The sequence below is a fragment of the Passer domesticus genome, chromosome 3, assembly GCF_036417665.1.
Source record: "Passer domesticus isolate bPasDom1 chromosome 3, bPasDom1.hap1, whole genome shotgun sequence".
NCBI classification, from domain to species: domain Eukaryota; kingdom Metazoa; phylum Chordata; class Aves; order Passeriformes; family Passeridae; genus Passer; species Passer domesticus.
Window position 1 is genome coordinate 94,983,508 of NC_087476.1, and position 15,486 is coordinate 94,998,993.

At 42.2% G+C, this 15,486-nt stretch overlaps 1 protein-coding gene across 2 annotated transcripts in view; it reads left to right on the forward strand.

Annotated features, from left to right (window-relative positions):
• The first annotated feature begins 5,420 nt into the window (after positions 1-5,420).
• Positions 5,421-15,486, forward strand: part of EPAS1 (endothelial PAS domain protein 1) — a 76,698-nt gene continuing 66,632 nt past the window's right edge. Inside the window, exon 1 of one of the 2 annotated variants that reach the window (XM_064414469.1) lies at positions 5,421-5,712. In XM_064414469.1, coding sequence (XP_064270539.1) covers positions 5,687-5,712 — 26 coding nt within the window. In that variant the 5' untranslated portion in view covers positions 5,421-5,686. Of the gene's footprint in view, positions 5,713-9,699; positions 9,756-15,486 lie in introns of those variants that run through there. The other variant, XM_064414468.1, reaches the window with a different exon arrangement.

Sequence of the window (15,486 nt, forward strand, 5' to 3'; positions counted from 1 at the left end):
TAAAACAATGTTTTGGCTCTTTTTAAAAACTCAAAGTTCTGCAACGGGGCTGCTACACTGCCTCCAAATAAATATTTAATGAGTGACTGAAGGTTAACTACTAGGCATCGCTATCGGCATCAGTATTGCAAAAATCTTCAGTCACAATTTCCCTTCTCTCTGAACATTCATCCAGCATGCAGTGCTTTTGCTCTTGTTGATAGAACTCCTCTTCCTCCTCTGTGGTGATAACTTTCTTGGGGATAGGTGATAATGAGTACAAACAACATTGCTACAAATTTTGGCTTTTAAAATCCACCTAGAGGAACGTTTACCCTTCCCACCTGCTAAATGTTCCTGTTACTGTTGCTGGCTGTGAGTAAAACATGCCTCTTCTAATCTTGCATCCACATTTCGTCCTCGGAGCTGCTGTCAGGGAGCAGCGAGAGGCTGCAGACCTCTTCTGCCGATGCCAGCGCTGACAGCTCATGTGGGTGATACAGAGGGTGAGGTAAATAGGTGGAAATGGAAGAGGAGGCAATCATCAATATTGCACCTGTAGGGTGCCTAACTTCCAGAAAGGAATTTATGAAAATTATATAAGTGAAGGCTGCATCCGCTTCATACTTCATTTTCATTAAACTGGACTTTACTGCATTTTATACCAAAAGCATCCATTGACAGACTATATTCCTAGGTTTACCTCATTCCTTTCAGGATTTTTCTTAATATGGTAGAATCTCTTTTGCATTCTACATGATGACACATGGTCCTGCTTAGCAAATGTGTTCAGCTTTTACTGTGTACGGAACAATTTTTTAAAAGTCCACCTTGGAATCATAGCATTTCTAAATATTGAGATATTGAAGGTCAAGAGGAAAACACAAAACAAAACCCTTCTCCATTTAACAAGCTGGATTGCATCTGTTTTCTCCCTGGTTTCGTGGTTGAACTTTCCCAAAATTTCAAAATTATATTTTCCAATATCATGACAGGAGTGTTTCTGTGCAGTTCATCATGAGTTTTCTTTCTAATCTGATTGTATTGCAACACACTGCTGTGTTAATTAGACTTTGTTTGACCACCTTGACTTGGGTTAGGCCTAAGATATCCTCAGTATGTCGTTTTGAAAAAGGCAAAGAGATAAGCAGAGTAATTTTAAGCCTTCTAATATTTACAGGTACATTCCCAAAGTTTTGGCCATCATGTCTTTTTTTTTTTTTCATGAGAGTGTGATGGCTGAAACGTCTGGAATGTGTCTGTAAGTAATCAATGCCTCAAAATGCTGGGGCTTATCTGTAAGCCTTGCTTGAAGGTGTGCACTCAGTATTTGGAAGCTCTCAAAACATCTGAACATCTCGTTCCCTCAAAACTACATTTTAGACTGGCTGGTCCAGGATATTGGATAGACTGTGTATTGCTTTCTGCCTAAGGCAGTGCTGCTGTAAGATATTCTTAATATCTGTTTATGTGTAAGGGCAATCTACATGTCCTGTTTTATAATACAACATTATTGTTGTTGTTGTTGTTGTTATTATTATTATTATTATTATTATTATTATCCCCCATATTTCAGGCATATTTTTTAATATTTCCACCCGAGTAGTCCCTATTTTCTCTTGTAGACCTTCTGTATTTTATCTGTGTTTCATAGGGATCCCTTTTCCCCTGCTAACAAATCAACTTGAAGTTTGAAATTTTACTGTCTCATTTGCTATTGTGCTTAATAAATGTTCTGTGGCTTTAACTTACTCTGGTATGAGTAAGTGAAGAATCCAGTCTCCTTCCTCCGAGGGATCAGCTGTGTTGAATAACAGGACTCTCTCTTCTCCCCTTCCTTTCCCATCATGTCATTATTTGTTATTACAAGAATCAACTTTTTGCTTTTTCAATATTGAGGAGCCAGAAAAAGAAAAAAGTCAGACAGGGATTATCAATGAAACTAAAACACTTTATCCTCTCAATAATCTGGTTTTAAGAGCTGCTTTTAATTTCAAAAATTATGCCTCCCCTGCAAGAGATGGAGTACCCATGTTTTCCTCTGACTACTCTGGAGCATTAATTGGTGAGCAGCTTCAAACTTCTGTTTCACCAGTACTCTTCAGTCAGCACAGTGCCAGTAGCATGCATACATAAACCGGAGTACTGGAAGTGCTTTCACTTGGCTGACGAGGCCTATGCGCATTCAAACTGGTGTAAGTGCTGATTTGGGTGGTTGATCACATACATATGCATATCCTTGGAAAAAACAATGCAGCATAACTGGTCCTAAATCACTGGTGTGTTTCAGAATAAGTGGCAGTAATCAGGAGCTTGCCAGCATCTTGTTTGGGTGATGGGGTGCTCCCCATGAGCACCAGGGGCCCTGTCACTACCCTGTGCAGATTTCCCAGCTTGTCAATGCAGTTTAAACTTCAGCGTGGGCTGTAAAATTTGCTCTCACACCACCGGGTTTTTTTCCTAAGTCTCTCTTTTCCCCAGAGTTTAGTCCAGTCACAGCTAACATAAACTGATCCCCTCTAGACCGTTCAAGAACCCATTTGATACCAAGGTAGATGTCAATGACTTTTCAAATGCATCACCTGAAGGCTGCCTTTAGAAATTAAAAACTCTGTGTTCCTATAGCATCTCTAGAATAATTCACATAGGAACAACGTGGGCTATCTTCTCTAGTATTTTCCAGAACGGAAGGGATAAGATATGTATTTTCTCTGACCAGTAAAAGTAAAGAAGTCCCATCTCATATGTTGATCCCGCTGAAATCTTTGATGGGAGGAGGAAAAAGAGGAGTTAACACCTGTTAAGTTCAGTTCATGAAGTTTCCTGAGCACTTTCTCCTCTTCCATGAGATTTTATCTGAGTTATATCTACTAAGCAAAGTGTAAAACGTAGCAAATGAAAGGTAAAATGGAAGGAGTATCATAGGAATATGAAATGGAAAGAGCCATTACAACGGTGACAATAATCAAGAGGACAAAGTGTGCTTACTGTCAGTTTAAGGCTTTGTTTGGTTTTTCTGGCAGCTGTATCTTCTGTGGTTAAATAAAGCAGATTTGTAGAGTAAATGTGCTCACTAATTGTGCAGTTCCTATCGAAGCTTCTGAGTAGTATAAGGTTAGAGAAAGTTCACATTACGGTGGGTACTGCTGTTAATAAATACCGACCCATCATAAAGGAAATTAAAGCAGTAACGAGATACATTTGAAAATACAATTATGTGATTCTCTCCACTGTTATCCAGCAAGGAGAAACTCCAGCAAGCCTCTCTGAAGGTGCTGTGGGGTCCCTTATCACCACAGAATGCATCTAGTAAATTGACCACGGTATTAAAGATACATTTGATCTTCCCCTCTCTGAACAGTCCTGGGAAAGAGCGAATTAATAACTAAAGTAAGCTCTAGAGGACAGGCCATTTTCCCTTCATATTCAAGATGGGGAGCTCATTTGCCAGAAATAATAGTATAGAAAACTTCAAGTATTGAAGCCGCAAGGGAGCTGTAAGAATCACTCAGTCTTGCTTGCTTCATCTTCCTGATGCAGCAGCAAGATTGCAGCTTTTCTGGGCACTGACCTGGGCTGAAGCCCACCAACCTGTCTGTGCAGAGGAGGACGGGACAGGTGTGGTTCTTGAGTGGCACTCAGATGTGAATTCTCCCGTTGTCAAAGCACCACCAGGCCCTGCTGGCCAAGAGAGCCAGAGATTTACACTGTTAATCAACTACACCATATCCATGCAGGCAGAGCCCCAACAGGAGTTTGCCCAATGAGCTAGATGTGAAATAATTAAAATTTACTGAGTGGTTTAGATTTAGTCAGTTTGAATGCTTTCTTGTCTGATTTTTGAAGGCAAGTTGTTTATCCAAGTGAAGTGCTTTAAGATACAGCAAGGAGCTTTGACATCAGCAGAGATCAATGAAGGACGAAGAGGTCTATTTAATCTAGGAAATGAGTGACTTGGGTCTTTGATCCTGTTGCATTCTCGTATTCCCAGAAGGTTAAATTTAGTCCTGCATACACAAATTCTGTTTGACTAAGTTTACTTAGGTTTTAAATATTTGTGGGTTTCTTTTGTTTAGGTTCTCTTGTATAACAAGAAAAAAACCCCAACTGTTACCACATAATTAGGCTGTTGCTGTGTAAGCATGTGTAGCTCTTTTCAGACTTGAGAGCAGAATATGCAAATTCAAACCCAAATGCATTTCTTTAAACTTTCATACTGTATAAAAGAAAAGGAAAACACCCTCTGACCCATTGTATACAAACCAGCCTCTGAAATGGCATAAGGAAATGGCTCAAATTTGAATTAGCAAGAAATAAGTCTCGTTTGGCTCATGCTGCCTACAGTACTTCCATTTTCCAGAAGTAAAGAAAACCTCGTGCAGCCTAATGCAAAGGTGTGCATTTGGTTCAAGATATAAAAATGTAAGGTAAGCCTTAGAGAACATAAGGATAAGGCTTAAGTTTCTACCATGCTGAAAGACAATATCAGGAAAAAAATCCATAATCCCTTGACTAGGAAGTTTAGTTGCTTTGGTGTAAACAGAAGTCAAAGCAAGAGGGGTGGTTTTATTATTTATATTTATCTTAACTGCAGCAAGCCATAGCAGGTGCTAGCATGAGATGAGCTTTGGCGCTTCTTGACACAGATTAGCTTCACCATGTGTCATCGACCACGAGTTTTAGAAGTGCCTGAATTGAAATATCCATTACGACAAAGAAAATAAAAACAAAAAACCAGGAGAGGAAGGAAGTCCCATCAGGGAGGCAAAAGAACAGCCCTCGCTTCCTTGCACATCCCTCTGCCCCAGCCGCCGCCACACTCCCTCTCCTCCGTGCGCGACCCGGCCGAGCTCAGCCGGGCCGGAGCAGGGCGGCCCCGCACGCCTGCGATGGCTCCGGGGCCTCGCCCCAAGCCCGCACCGTCCTTGAGGCTTTTATTTTCGTAATTTTAAATTTATTTTTCCAACACCCCTGCCTCGGGCCGAACGGGGGGCGCTCCAGGGGGCGAGTGCGGGGCGGCTCCCCGCCGGGGGAGCAGCGCTCGGTGCAGGGGCAGCACCGCAGCAGCTCCGCGGCCGCCGGGCAGGTGCCGCGGCGGCCCTCGGACCGCACCGGCGGGGAGATACTACTTCTGTTAAAAAAATGAAAAAAAAAAGTTTGAAAAATAAGAAAGTTCAATAACCAAAAACTTAAATAACTAAAAACTAAGACGGCAGCGGAGGGGCCGGTGCCCGTGCGCGGGAGCCCCGCCGCAGCCGCAGCGGTGCCGGCGGGGCGGAGCGGCCCCGCTGACCCCCGGCCGGGCCGGTGCCGGGGGCGGGGAGCCCGGGGCGCCCCGCCGGCCCCCATTGGCGGGCGCGGCGGCGGCGGCGGGGCCGGGCCGTGCGGGCCGGTGCCGGGCGGAGGGGGCCGGCCCTGCCCCCGCGGCCGGCGGCTGCCCAAGGTTTAAAGTGAGAACTTTCTGCGGGCAGCGCCGAGCTGCACAGCCCCGCCGCCGCGTCGCTCCTGTCCCGCCGCAGCAGCCGCCGCTACTACCGCCTCCCCCGGGCGGGCCGTACAATCCTCGGCAGTGTCCTGAGACTGTACGCCCGCCTCGGGGGCGACCCGGCCGAACCGGACCCCGCTCCTCGCCCGCCGCCGCCCGCGGAGCCCCGCGTCCGGCGGGCAGGTGCCGAGAGGCGGCGCAGGACCGGCAGCAGCCGCCGCGATGACAGCTGACAAGGAGAAGAAAAGGTGAGGGGCCGCGGGCGAGGCGCCGCGCTGCTCGGGCCGCCGCGTCCTCCTTCTGCCGCTGCCCCCTCGGGCCCGGGACTCGCCGCGGGCAGGGGCCGAGGGGACACTGCCAGCGGGACGGCGCGGCCTCGCCTCCCCCCGCCACGGCTCCTGTGCCAGGGCTCGACCCGGAGCCTTTGCGGGGACCAAGTGCGGCGGGAGAGTTAGTTCGCCCAGCCCGGGCGGGGAGAGGGGCCGGGGAGCAGCGCCGCGCCCCTTCGGGGCAGCCCGCGCTCCGTCCGGGCCGGGGCAGCGCCTGCCCGGCGAGCTGCCCCGCCGGCCGGCACCGCGCCCGGCACGGCCCGGTGAAGGCGGCCCCGGCCCTGCCGGGCTGCGGGCAGGTGCACCTGGCAGGCAGGGCCAGCGGCTGTGCGGCCCCTGTCATGCACGCCGTGGCAGCAGGGCTTGGTATCAGCGAGGACAGAGGTAGTAGGAAACTATTTTTCAGTTGAGGCTGGGGGCTTTGAAGGTAGCAGCACTCTTAGCAAAACGTGTTTTATAACTAAAGTCGCGTGGATGAAATTGCCAGGCTATGTAAATATTTCGACGCCTCCTCGCTCCAGTTCGGGACGCCGGCCGCGGCGCATCTCCCGCGGTGCTCCTCGGCTGTCAGCGGGTTTTCCCGGGGGGCCGAGAGCTCCAGGAGTGCCCAGCGCCTCGTTTGCTGCTGCCCTTTGAGAGGGATGTAAAGCTAGACATTCCCACACTGCCAGAGCGACCCTTCCAGAGGGAGTCAGAGTAACGCACTGGTGGTTTTGTAATTCATCAAAGAGTGTTTTCTCGTTGGTTCTTGGGAACAAACGTCAAAATAAAACTCAGCGGTCCATAACACAGAAGTTACAGGTGGAGATTAAGAGAAGAACTATCTACTTGTTGCTCCAAAGCTATAGACAATTCCTATGGATGAGAGAGGGCACTAACATGGGGAAAACTAAGCAAGTGAATAAAGTCTTGTGAAAGGATATGTATCTAGTCTGTTTTATACAGCAGGCAGTTACAAGGATCTGTCGATTATCAGCACAGGTTACTGTTCTGGCTATAGATTCTCTTTGTAAGCAATGTGGTTTACAGACTAAGAATTTTATGTTGTTATTTGTCATGTGTACTATCCAGCTACCATGCAGTAAACTCTAAACTCTTTTTGTGTGTGTAATAGCTCCTTTTTTATTGAGTCACCCTATGATGATGTAGTAGGGGAGGTATAGTAGTGTAAATCATGCCTTTTCCCTGTAACTTTGTTTTCCTCAGTTTATCAGAAACTAACATATTAAGGTTAAACAGTTGCTTCAAGTGTATTTTGTTTTAGGTACAGTGCAGAGTACAAAATATATGTATGTTTTGTGTCTTAGATTGAAAAAGTAAAAAATTATAGTACAGTACAATGTAGTTAAAATGTGTTGGTTTATGACGCAAGAGGATGAAATAGTGTATATATTGGAAATACACTGCATTCATTGTATTACCTTTTTTTAATGGGGCATTCTTAATCTCTTCAATTTTAACCTCTTGCTTTCAAGCAAAGTGAGGGATTGAGTACTGTCTAATCTTGCAGGACAGCACTCTGAAGTGGTTTGGGGGAAATACTCTTCAGATACTACACAGGCTTTACAGGACTGAAGTCTGAACCCTGATCCTGACTCCGTCACTGCTTTTAAATATTGTGACATTCAGTGACATTTTTTCTGTTTCTCTCAGAAGTAGGCTAATTGTTATCTGGTTCATGGGATTGTTGCGTAAACTAATGTTTGTGGAAGAACTGGGAGAGTGTCATATGAGGGATTTCGGATAGCTGGCTTGTGCCTCTCTGTTAGTGTGCTGTGGATATGCCTACTGGGGATGTACGCTATGTAGCCTGTTGAAACAAGATAGTTTTGCTTTCTTAATTTTCCAGTACTGTTATAGAGGAGGTTTATTACCTCCAGTTCGACAGTTAGTGTATTGTTTGCTTGATCCCTATCCAGACATGGAACTAGTATCTCTAACCTTACTTGCTAATAGCATTTATAAATCACTTTCACGGAGAAAAGGTGGGGCAGTGTTACCAGATTTCCAGGCAGCTCTGAAACGATGTTGAGGAGCAGATCTCTTACTGTTAAACAAATGTTCTAAGGAAGATGATATTTGATTCTTTTAATGGTCCATTTAAGTTGAAGAACATCCTCAAGTCCTCATATGAAGCTCTGTTTGCCAGCAGAAAAGAGCAGTTGCTTTATTTGGAGCAAATGTTATGGCACTTTCAGTAGGCTGATTTCCCACATTTAAAGTTAATCCAAGATACAGAGCTGAAATTAATATGATTATTCTTTTAACTTATTAAAAAAAATCTACACAGTATTAGATACTCTCTTAGAATGCTGGTAATTAGAAACTGGGAAAAGGAGGAATAAAAGGGCATAACATTTTAGCAAATAGTAAAAGGTAAGGGAAAAGTATCTGATCTGTACAGCTGTGCAGTACAACAAGAAATAGTAGGTAAGTCCCAATATAGTTAGAGCAGTCTGATACAACATCTTGATGAGTTTTTTAATGATTGGCAAGATAGTTATTTTGTTAGGAGTGGATGCTGTGTTAAATGAATGGTTCTGCATGGATAACAGTGTCTGAGAAAAGTTTGAAACCACGCTCAGGACAAGTACCACTGAGAAGGATGCATCATTTGGCTTCACCTTTTCAGTTGTTTTGTTACTTGGGGAATTCTGTGTTTGTTTTCCAGTTGTTTGAAAAATAAACCAAATTTGCAGCTCAAGGTGTTTCTGTGCTAGTGGTCCCCATGTAATTACACAATATGTTTTGTGACCATAACCATGTAATGTTACATAAATCCGTTTAACTTCTTCTGGCCCAGAGAGGAAAGAAATGGGGTTGCCCCCAGTTACTGTCTGGGTAATAGACTGCTTTTATTTACCCTTTTACTTTGGGCTTTATTTGATGATGAGCCCCTCTAATGAGATGCTTTGTGCCTCAATTTTTGCTGACCTTTTCCTTCAGGGGAGTAGTTTTACCAAGCTGAGGTCACTCTTGGCTGTTCCTCCTCAGGATGAGGAAACTATCCTGATGGCACAACCCTCCAGAGCTCAGGTAGTTGCTTGCTCGTAATGGATATAATTTGGATGTCAGGAAATGTGAGCATTTGGATGTGCCAAGGTGTTAGACTGCAGATTTCAAGAAACATACAGTCTCAGTTTTGTTCTCCCCAGTACATTTTCTGTGTGTCACTATTGCCAAGTATACTCCCTATTGCTGTTATTCTGTGATGGCGGTGACAGATGATCTTGTCCGTTCTCTTGCCAACCCGGGTTTGTTCTTATACTCTTTTAAATCTCATTTTATGTACTTTAGCTGATGGAGGTTTGAACATTTGCCTTTACAGACTATTTCATAGGTTACTCAGCTCCATAATTTTTTTTCAAGTTTTATTATTGCTTAACATTTCCCCATGCATAATCCACATATTTTAGTTACTTCTGTTTGCTTCTGTGTTCACATCTGCCCTTGCAGTTTTTCTTATTTGGACTTATCAAAAGGAAATGTAGTCTCCTGAATTCCTGGTGAACAATCTGTTGAAATTTGCTGTTTAGCACATGCTTATAGTGTGTTGACATTAAGCAATTTATATTTACATTTCAGCACCACAAATTCAGGCACTTCTTAGCTTGAAGGTCATCTTGACTCATCCTGGCCACTCATAGCCCTCTTACTTTGGTATTGCCCCTTCTGTTTCCATACTCACTGCCCCTTCTAATTTCTACAGACGTCTGGCTTTTCTACCAGAGGGTGGCCCAAGGGTACAGGAATGAGGAGGGACAGGCTTACGCCTGCCCCAGCTCTGCCTTTGCCTGCAGTGACATGGAGCAGAGCTTGGGCTGAGCTCTGGCATGGTGACCTGGCCTGCTTTGGAGCTCTTGACTTCTGCTGCCCAGCTCCTGTGGTTTCATCTGGACAGAGCCAAAGTATTTCAGCTTGATGAAGACTGAATGGCTTTTGCTGTGGGAATGGTGTGCAGTGTGAGTGCCTCCCCGTGTGTACCATCCTCCCAAGTGATCTGGGCGCCTGAGGATTTGTGTTTCTCAGGGATACTCCAAGGGCTTGCTCTGCTTGTGTTTAACGCTTAGCCCTAGAGCAAGTTAAAAATCTGTCAGCCCTTCATAAACACAATCCTTGTGTCATATCTTATCTCTGCATATCTGTCACATTTATCTTGTGTGGGTCATTAAGAATGTCTTGCATATTGGAGATACTTTGCTAATTACCAGTTTTGCGTTTATGCCTCGAATTCAGGAGATCCATCATGAGTATCAAAAATAGATCTCTCTATATATTTAATATTTTTTTCTATGATGGATTCATAAACATAAAGTATTTTTGTTTTCAGGTTCCAAGCAGGAGCTGCTGTTAGGTGTGGTGGGAGCAGAACTCTTCAAGCATTAAACTTTTTGCTATTCTTAGGATAAACATTAGAGTAAGGAAATGAGCAATACAAAGGCAGATGGTATTTAAAAATAATTTAAATACATGGAATGGTTTTATTCTGCTACAGCTATTTGTGAAATGCTATTGTGTTAGTTACTCCAATATTCATAGTGACATGCATATCTTAATAGTTATAAATAGTTCTAGTAGCTGGCACAAGGTTGACAGAGCCCTTCTCTTAAATGAAAAGAAAGTGCAAGTATGAATATTATGCGTCTCCCAGTTTTTTTCTCATTTATCATTCTTGTGCTCAATTTGCTTAAAAGGCAATATAGTAAAGTAGTTATCTGGTGAGGATAAAACCTTGACTGCTTTTATATATATATATATATATATATAAATAACTTCTTAATGTTTACAGAGCTGCTTTTTATGGAGACACTTTCTGAAGTCTGTAAAATGGGAAACTATTTTATTATTCCTTTGGAAAGTAGCTTAATAAAGTACAGTAGGCCAACTGGCTGATAAATAAGTAGTGTTCCAATGTAACTCACTTAATTATGCTCTTCTTGAGCTCAAATCTAATTATGATTTTGGTTTTTTCCTCTGTGACTTTATCTAGAAAATTTAGCTGAAACAAAATCTGTCATAATAAATTTTGATTAAATGGGCATATTTGGGCCTGAAAACAGTTAGACTTGTAATTTAATTTACTTGACTGTTATTACAAAGCAAGTAAGATTTGGATAGCATCTCTATTATGCTTCTCTGTCCATTGCTTTATGTGACACAGCAAATATTCTGTATTTATTTTATAGAAACTTATCCAATGTTTTGCCAAACAAGAAGCAAAGTTGCTTTAGTTGAATTTTTATGTCTGATCTTCAATCAAAGAGGTGCCCTGGTCTTGACCCTTTCTCTGTGTGCTAATATGTGGAATCAGCAGTTTTCTTTGATTTAGGGGAATGTTTAGGGTGTTCCCTCCAAGAAGTTTGAAAAATTCAGAAACATTACACATACTTTGTGCTAGCCTATGGGTGGATGATAAATACTGGCTTATTGCAAAATTGTGTGCATTTGGGCAGGAGGAAAAAACACTTTTTCATTTTGTTTGTGTAGGACAAAACCAGGATCATACAGCTCCTCAGTGGTTTTTATTCCTAATATAAATATGTTGAACCACCCCTCAAGTTACAAACGCTGCTGTGTTCTGCTGTGCATGTATTTGTGCACTGATTTGCTTTCAAACAAACATTAAGTAGCATGTGTTTTAATCTCAAGTATTTGTGGAAAATCTGTTGAACCAAACTGACTGTTTGGTCAAGGATTTCAGCAGCATATTGTGTTTCTCTCAAACTGCATCTTGCCTGTGCCTGGCTATTCCTTCAGTCCCTACTTGAGCATGTCCCTAAATCCCAGCTCCGACCTGCATGAATGAAACCTCCAAGCCAGAATTTGGACTGACAGTAAAGCAGGAATTTGATGGAGAGAGCAACCAGACTTTTATGAAATTTGGCTGGGATTTGTTTGCTTGTTTTTTTCATATATATGAGTGAACAGTGATGAGTGCAGAGTTCTACACTGCTCTTTGTTGCCTGCCTCATTCTTTAAACCCTCTCCCCCAAACAAACAAAACAAAAAGAAAAAAAAAGAGGGGAAAAAAAGTAACTCCTGGTTAAGTAACTTCTCCACAGCCCTGGGAGAACAGAAGGCTGAAGCACTGAAACATCCCTTTATATTTGAATATGAAATACTGTGTGCACTGAACTACTTCTACAAATAACAATACTTTTGCAATAACATTTTGGAGCTAGAAGGTTGTGAGCAGTCTTGTCTTGTTTCAGGAAATTGTGTTATCTAAGGAAAAGCTAAAATTAGAAGTGATATGGGGAATGTTGTGCATGGCGACTTTTTTTTGGGGGGGGTGGTGTGGTTTTGTTTTGGATTTGTTTTTTTTTAAACAGAGCAGCTCTCCTAATGGATGAATCATGTGGGTGTAACTTATGGCACTTGATAGCAGGCAGTCTGTCTGAAGGTATATGTGCAGTAAGATTATTGGGATCATTTAAAAATTATTTGGAACTACTGAAACGTGAACTTAATCTATTGTAAATATTTGTTACTCATTATCTATTATATCAAAATATATGTGGTTAGAGTTAGGCAAATGAAGGTAAGATATAAAGTGCAAATTTTGAACAGTGGTGCCAAGTGCTGGAAGAGCTGCAGATGCAGTTGGTGAATATTTTCTATAAAAACAAATATTTTCTTGGAAAATAATTTTCCAGAGCACAAGGGAAACGAGAGCTAGTGTTCTAGTTTGAGCTAGACTAAAATGAAGGGATTGGGTTGAGAAATTGTCAAGACATATGGAAACTGCTGAAACATTTTAGATTTGGCTTCATTTTTATAAGGTTTCCTGTGTTGCACTATGTTGTTAATTGAAAACCAGATGTTCTAAATTCATTTGAATGAGACTTAAGTAATGATTAGCCTCTTGTTAATTTAAATATTTTTTATTTTTTCTTTGTCTTTCTTTTCTGGTGTTAGACTTAAGTGGGGCGTTTTCCAGATCTTTACTGTACTGAAGTCTACAACACACATACATGTGCCTGTTTTGGAGGCTTGACCTCAATCAGACTCCTGTCTTCCTTTCAGGAGAAATTGTCAAATTTATCTGCTAAACCAAAATATTAAGTATTCCTTTTACACTATTTACAAGGCCCTGATCACTTAAAGCCTTGAATTTAAAACAGTCCCATTCTTTGAAAAGCTGCAATTGCTTAGACAAGTTACCAGGTCTGATGAAAATACTTAGTCCTCTTTGGCTTGGTTTAGGCAGGAAGTGTGACTTGGCAATGACAAAGGTCTGCTCTAGCTCTGGTTATGTGAACAGCTTTTTAAAGACTGTGGTATAATTGAAAACATAGCAATGAAGGCCCGCCATAACCCCTCACTGGCTCCTGACACAACAGGCAAGAAAGTCAAAATATGGGAGAGATGAAAACAGCATGTTTACAGAATTTCTAACTTGTTCTCAAAGGACTGATAATTTCAGAGCCATGTTCTCTGAAAACCTGCCCGCATATGCTGAGAGATAGACATGTTTGCCTTTCCCAGGAAAGCTTATTGCTTTAAGCAGCAGATATTATTGTATCTTGAAATATAGTCATCCCAGGTAATATCAACCTTTGGCCTAGTACATGTGTTTTCTTTACACAGTCAGCTTCTGAATCCCTTTTATATGTATGTATATATTATTTGTTACACAGAAGGTGGTTTGCTGAATGGTTTCAGTTTAAGAACCCAGTTCAGTGGCCTGAATAAGTTGCATGAAATCTTAAAAATGTGCCCTGTTCTTCTTTTCTTAGAAGGGAAAGCTCATGCTCATTTATTGTGTCAGAGGCCTTATGAACTTTTTTTTAATTTGCATGGGAAAAAATCCATTAAGGTCTCATAACTTTGGTGCAGGTTGTCTGATGGTGTTCAAAAATTAATGTATAATATTTTTCACTTTAGATATATTAATGCTCTAGTAAGAGAAATATTTGCTTAGGTAAGTAATAAACTGAAGCAAGTATTAAGTGGGATGGTTATTAGGCAGCTTTTATAAAGGTGGTGGAAGTATACTTTAAAGAACATTCCTTGTATTTTGCTTCACCCTTAGCATATCTAAGGTATTTACTGCCATAAAAAGGTGCTTAAACTGCTTAAGCTCGTGGTATCACAGCTGTAGTCATTTGCACTTGCATTTGTATGATAAACTACAAAGCAATCCTATTCAGCCATTGTGTTTGGGACATTCTCTGGCTGCTGTTGGTCTTCAGGCCCTCTCTGTTCATTCACAATTGTATCACCCTCTCTGCCAGTAAATTCTAGGTATTATTGGGTACTTATTGTCAAAATACTTCAAAGATCTTTGAGATGTTAAGAAACCACCCCACTCTGTATTTCTACACTTGTAAATGGGGAATGTTGCTAGGAATGTGCCCAGCTTTTAGCTGTCTGTGCAATTTGTATCCAAAAGTCGTTGCAAATAGCAAAGTATCTTCTGAGAGGATAAGCATTGTTGTTCCTGGTTAGATTTTTGTGTGGCATTATGATGAAATAACAAACTCGTTAGCTGATGGCAATGACACTGTCTTCAGACTCTTAGGTGTTTATGGAAAAGAGTATTGACTTAAAGCTGATAGGAAGTTTGCGTAGAAAAAAAATGCCTTTTGAATGATCTGTAAAATGTCAGCGTCATACATGTATGTGTGAGAAGAAATTCAACATTAAATGGCATTATCATGGCATGACTCCTTAGGCAGTATTTCTCTGGAATACAAATCCAGCGACCAGTTAGAGCTATACTGCACTCCAGGTTTTTGGGGTTTTTTGTTTTTTTTTTTTAAGGTCTCAGTGTGTTTCATAACCTGTGAGAGAAGACTGGAAATTGGTGAAAGTGCTTCTGGTATTTTCCTATCCTTTTTGCCAGATGATTCTTCTGGGAAAGTTGCATTTGTCTAATTCAGTGAAGGTGGAGAGCCTTTGGGAAAGGATAAGCATTCTGGAATAGCCTCTGTGTATTGCCTTCACCATATGGTCTTCGGAAGAACAGCGAGGCTTTGCCTACTGCTGGCTTTTCCCATTCCTCCTCTGTCACAAAGGAAAACCATGACAAATGTGGCTCTTGGTTTACTTCTTCCAGTTGTCCCCATATTGATCTGGGAGACAGTTCCTGTTGTCCTGTAAGGTCGTCTTGCACATCTAAGAGTGCAGAGTTGGAGTTGGGCAGTTCTTGCACATGGGATGGCTGACGCTTGCAGAGCAGCCAATGCCTCAAGACATAATTATGCTTGGTCTTAACAAAACAGCGTTATTTACGCTTTTAAGGGAAGGTAGACATTTGGTGGTGTTGACCCCCTTCATTGCTTAATGCAGCACTTTTATGTGTGTGGTTAGGTGGAAGATGCCACATTTCACTGAGGGAACATAGCTTGGTTCAGCTGTGGGTGGGCTTTTTTGTGCTGCAGCTGTAAGATTATCAGTTTGTGTTAGTAAATCTGGTTCTTGTTTTTTTTTCCCTGTGAATGATTTGAAGGATGTGTTTATTGCCATTACTAATCAGAGGGACATTTTTATGGGAACATCCTTTCTGTGCTCAAGTTGTCTCAATGCTTCTACTGCCTTTTTTACGTAACAGCAAAGTTGTATTTATGTTCCCAGTGATTCACAAAAGGGAACTATCCCGTTCTCTTAAGCATGTGCTGGCTTGAAAATGAAATAGAAGCAAGTGCAGATATCTTGAGGGAAACTTAATGCTGATGTTTCGAAACAACC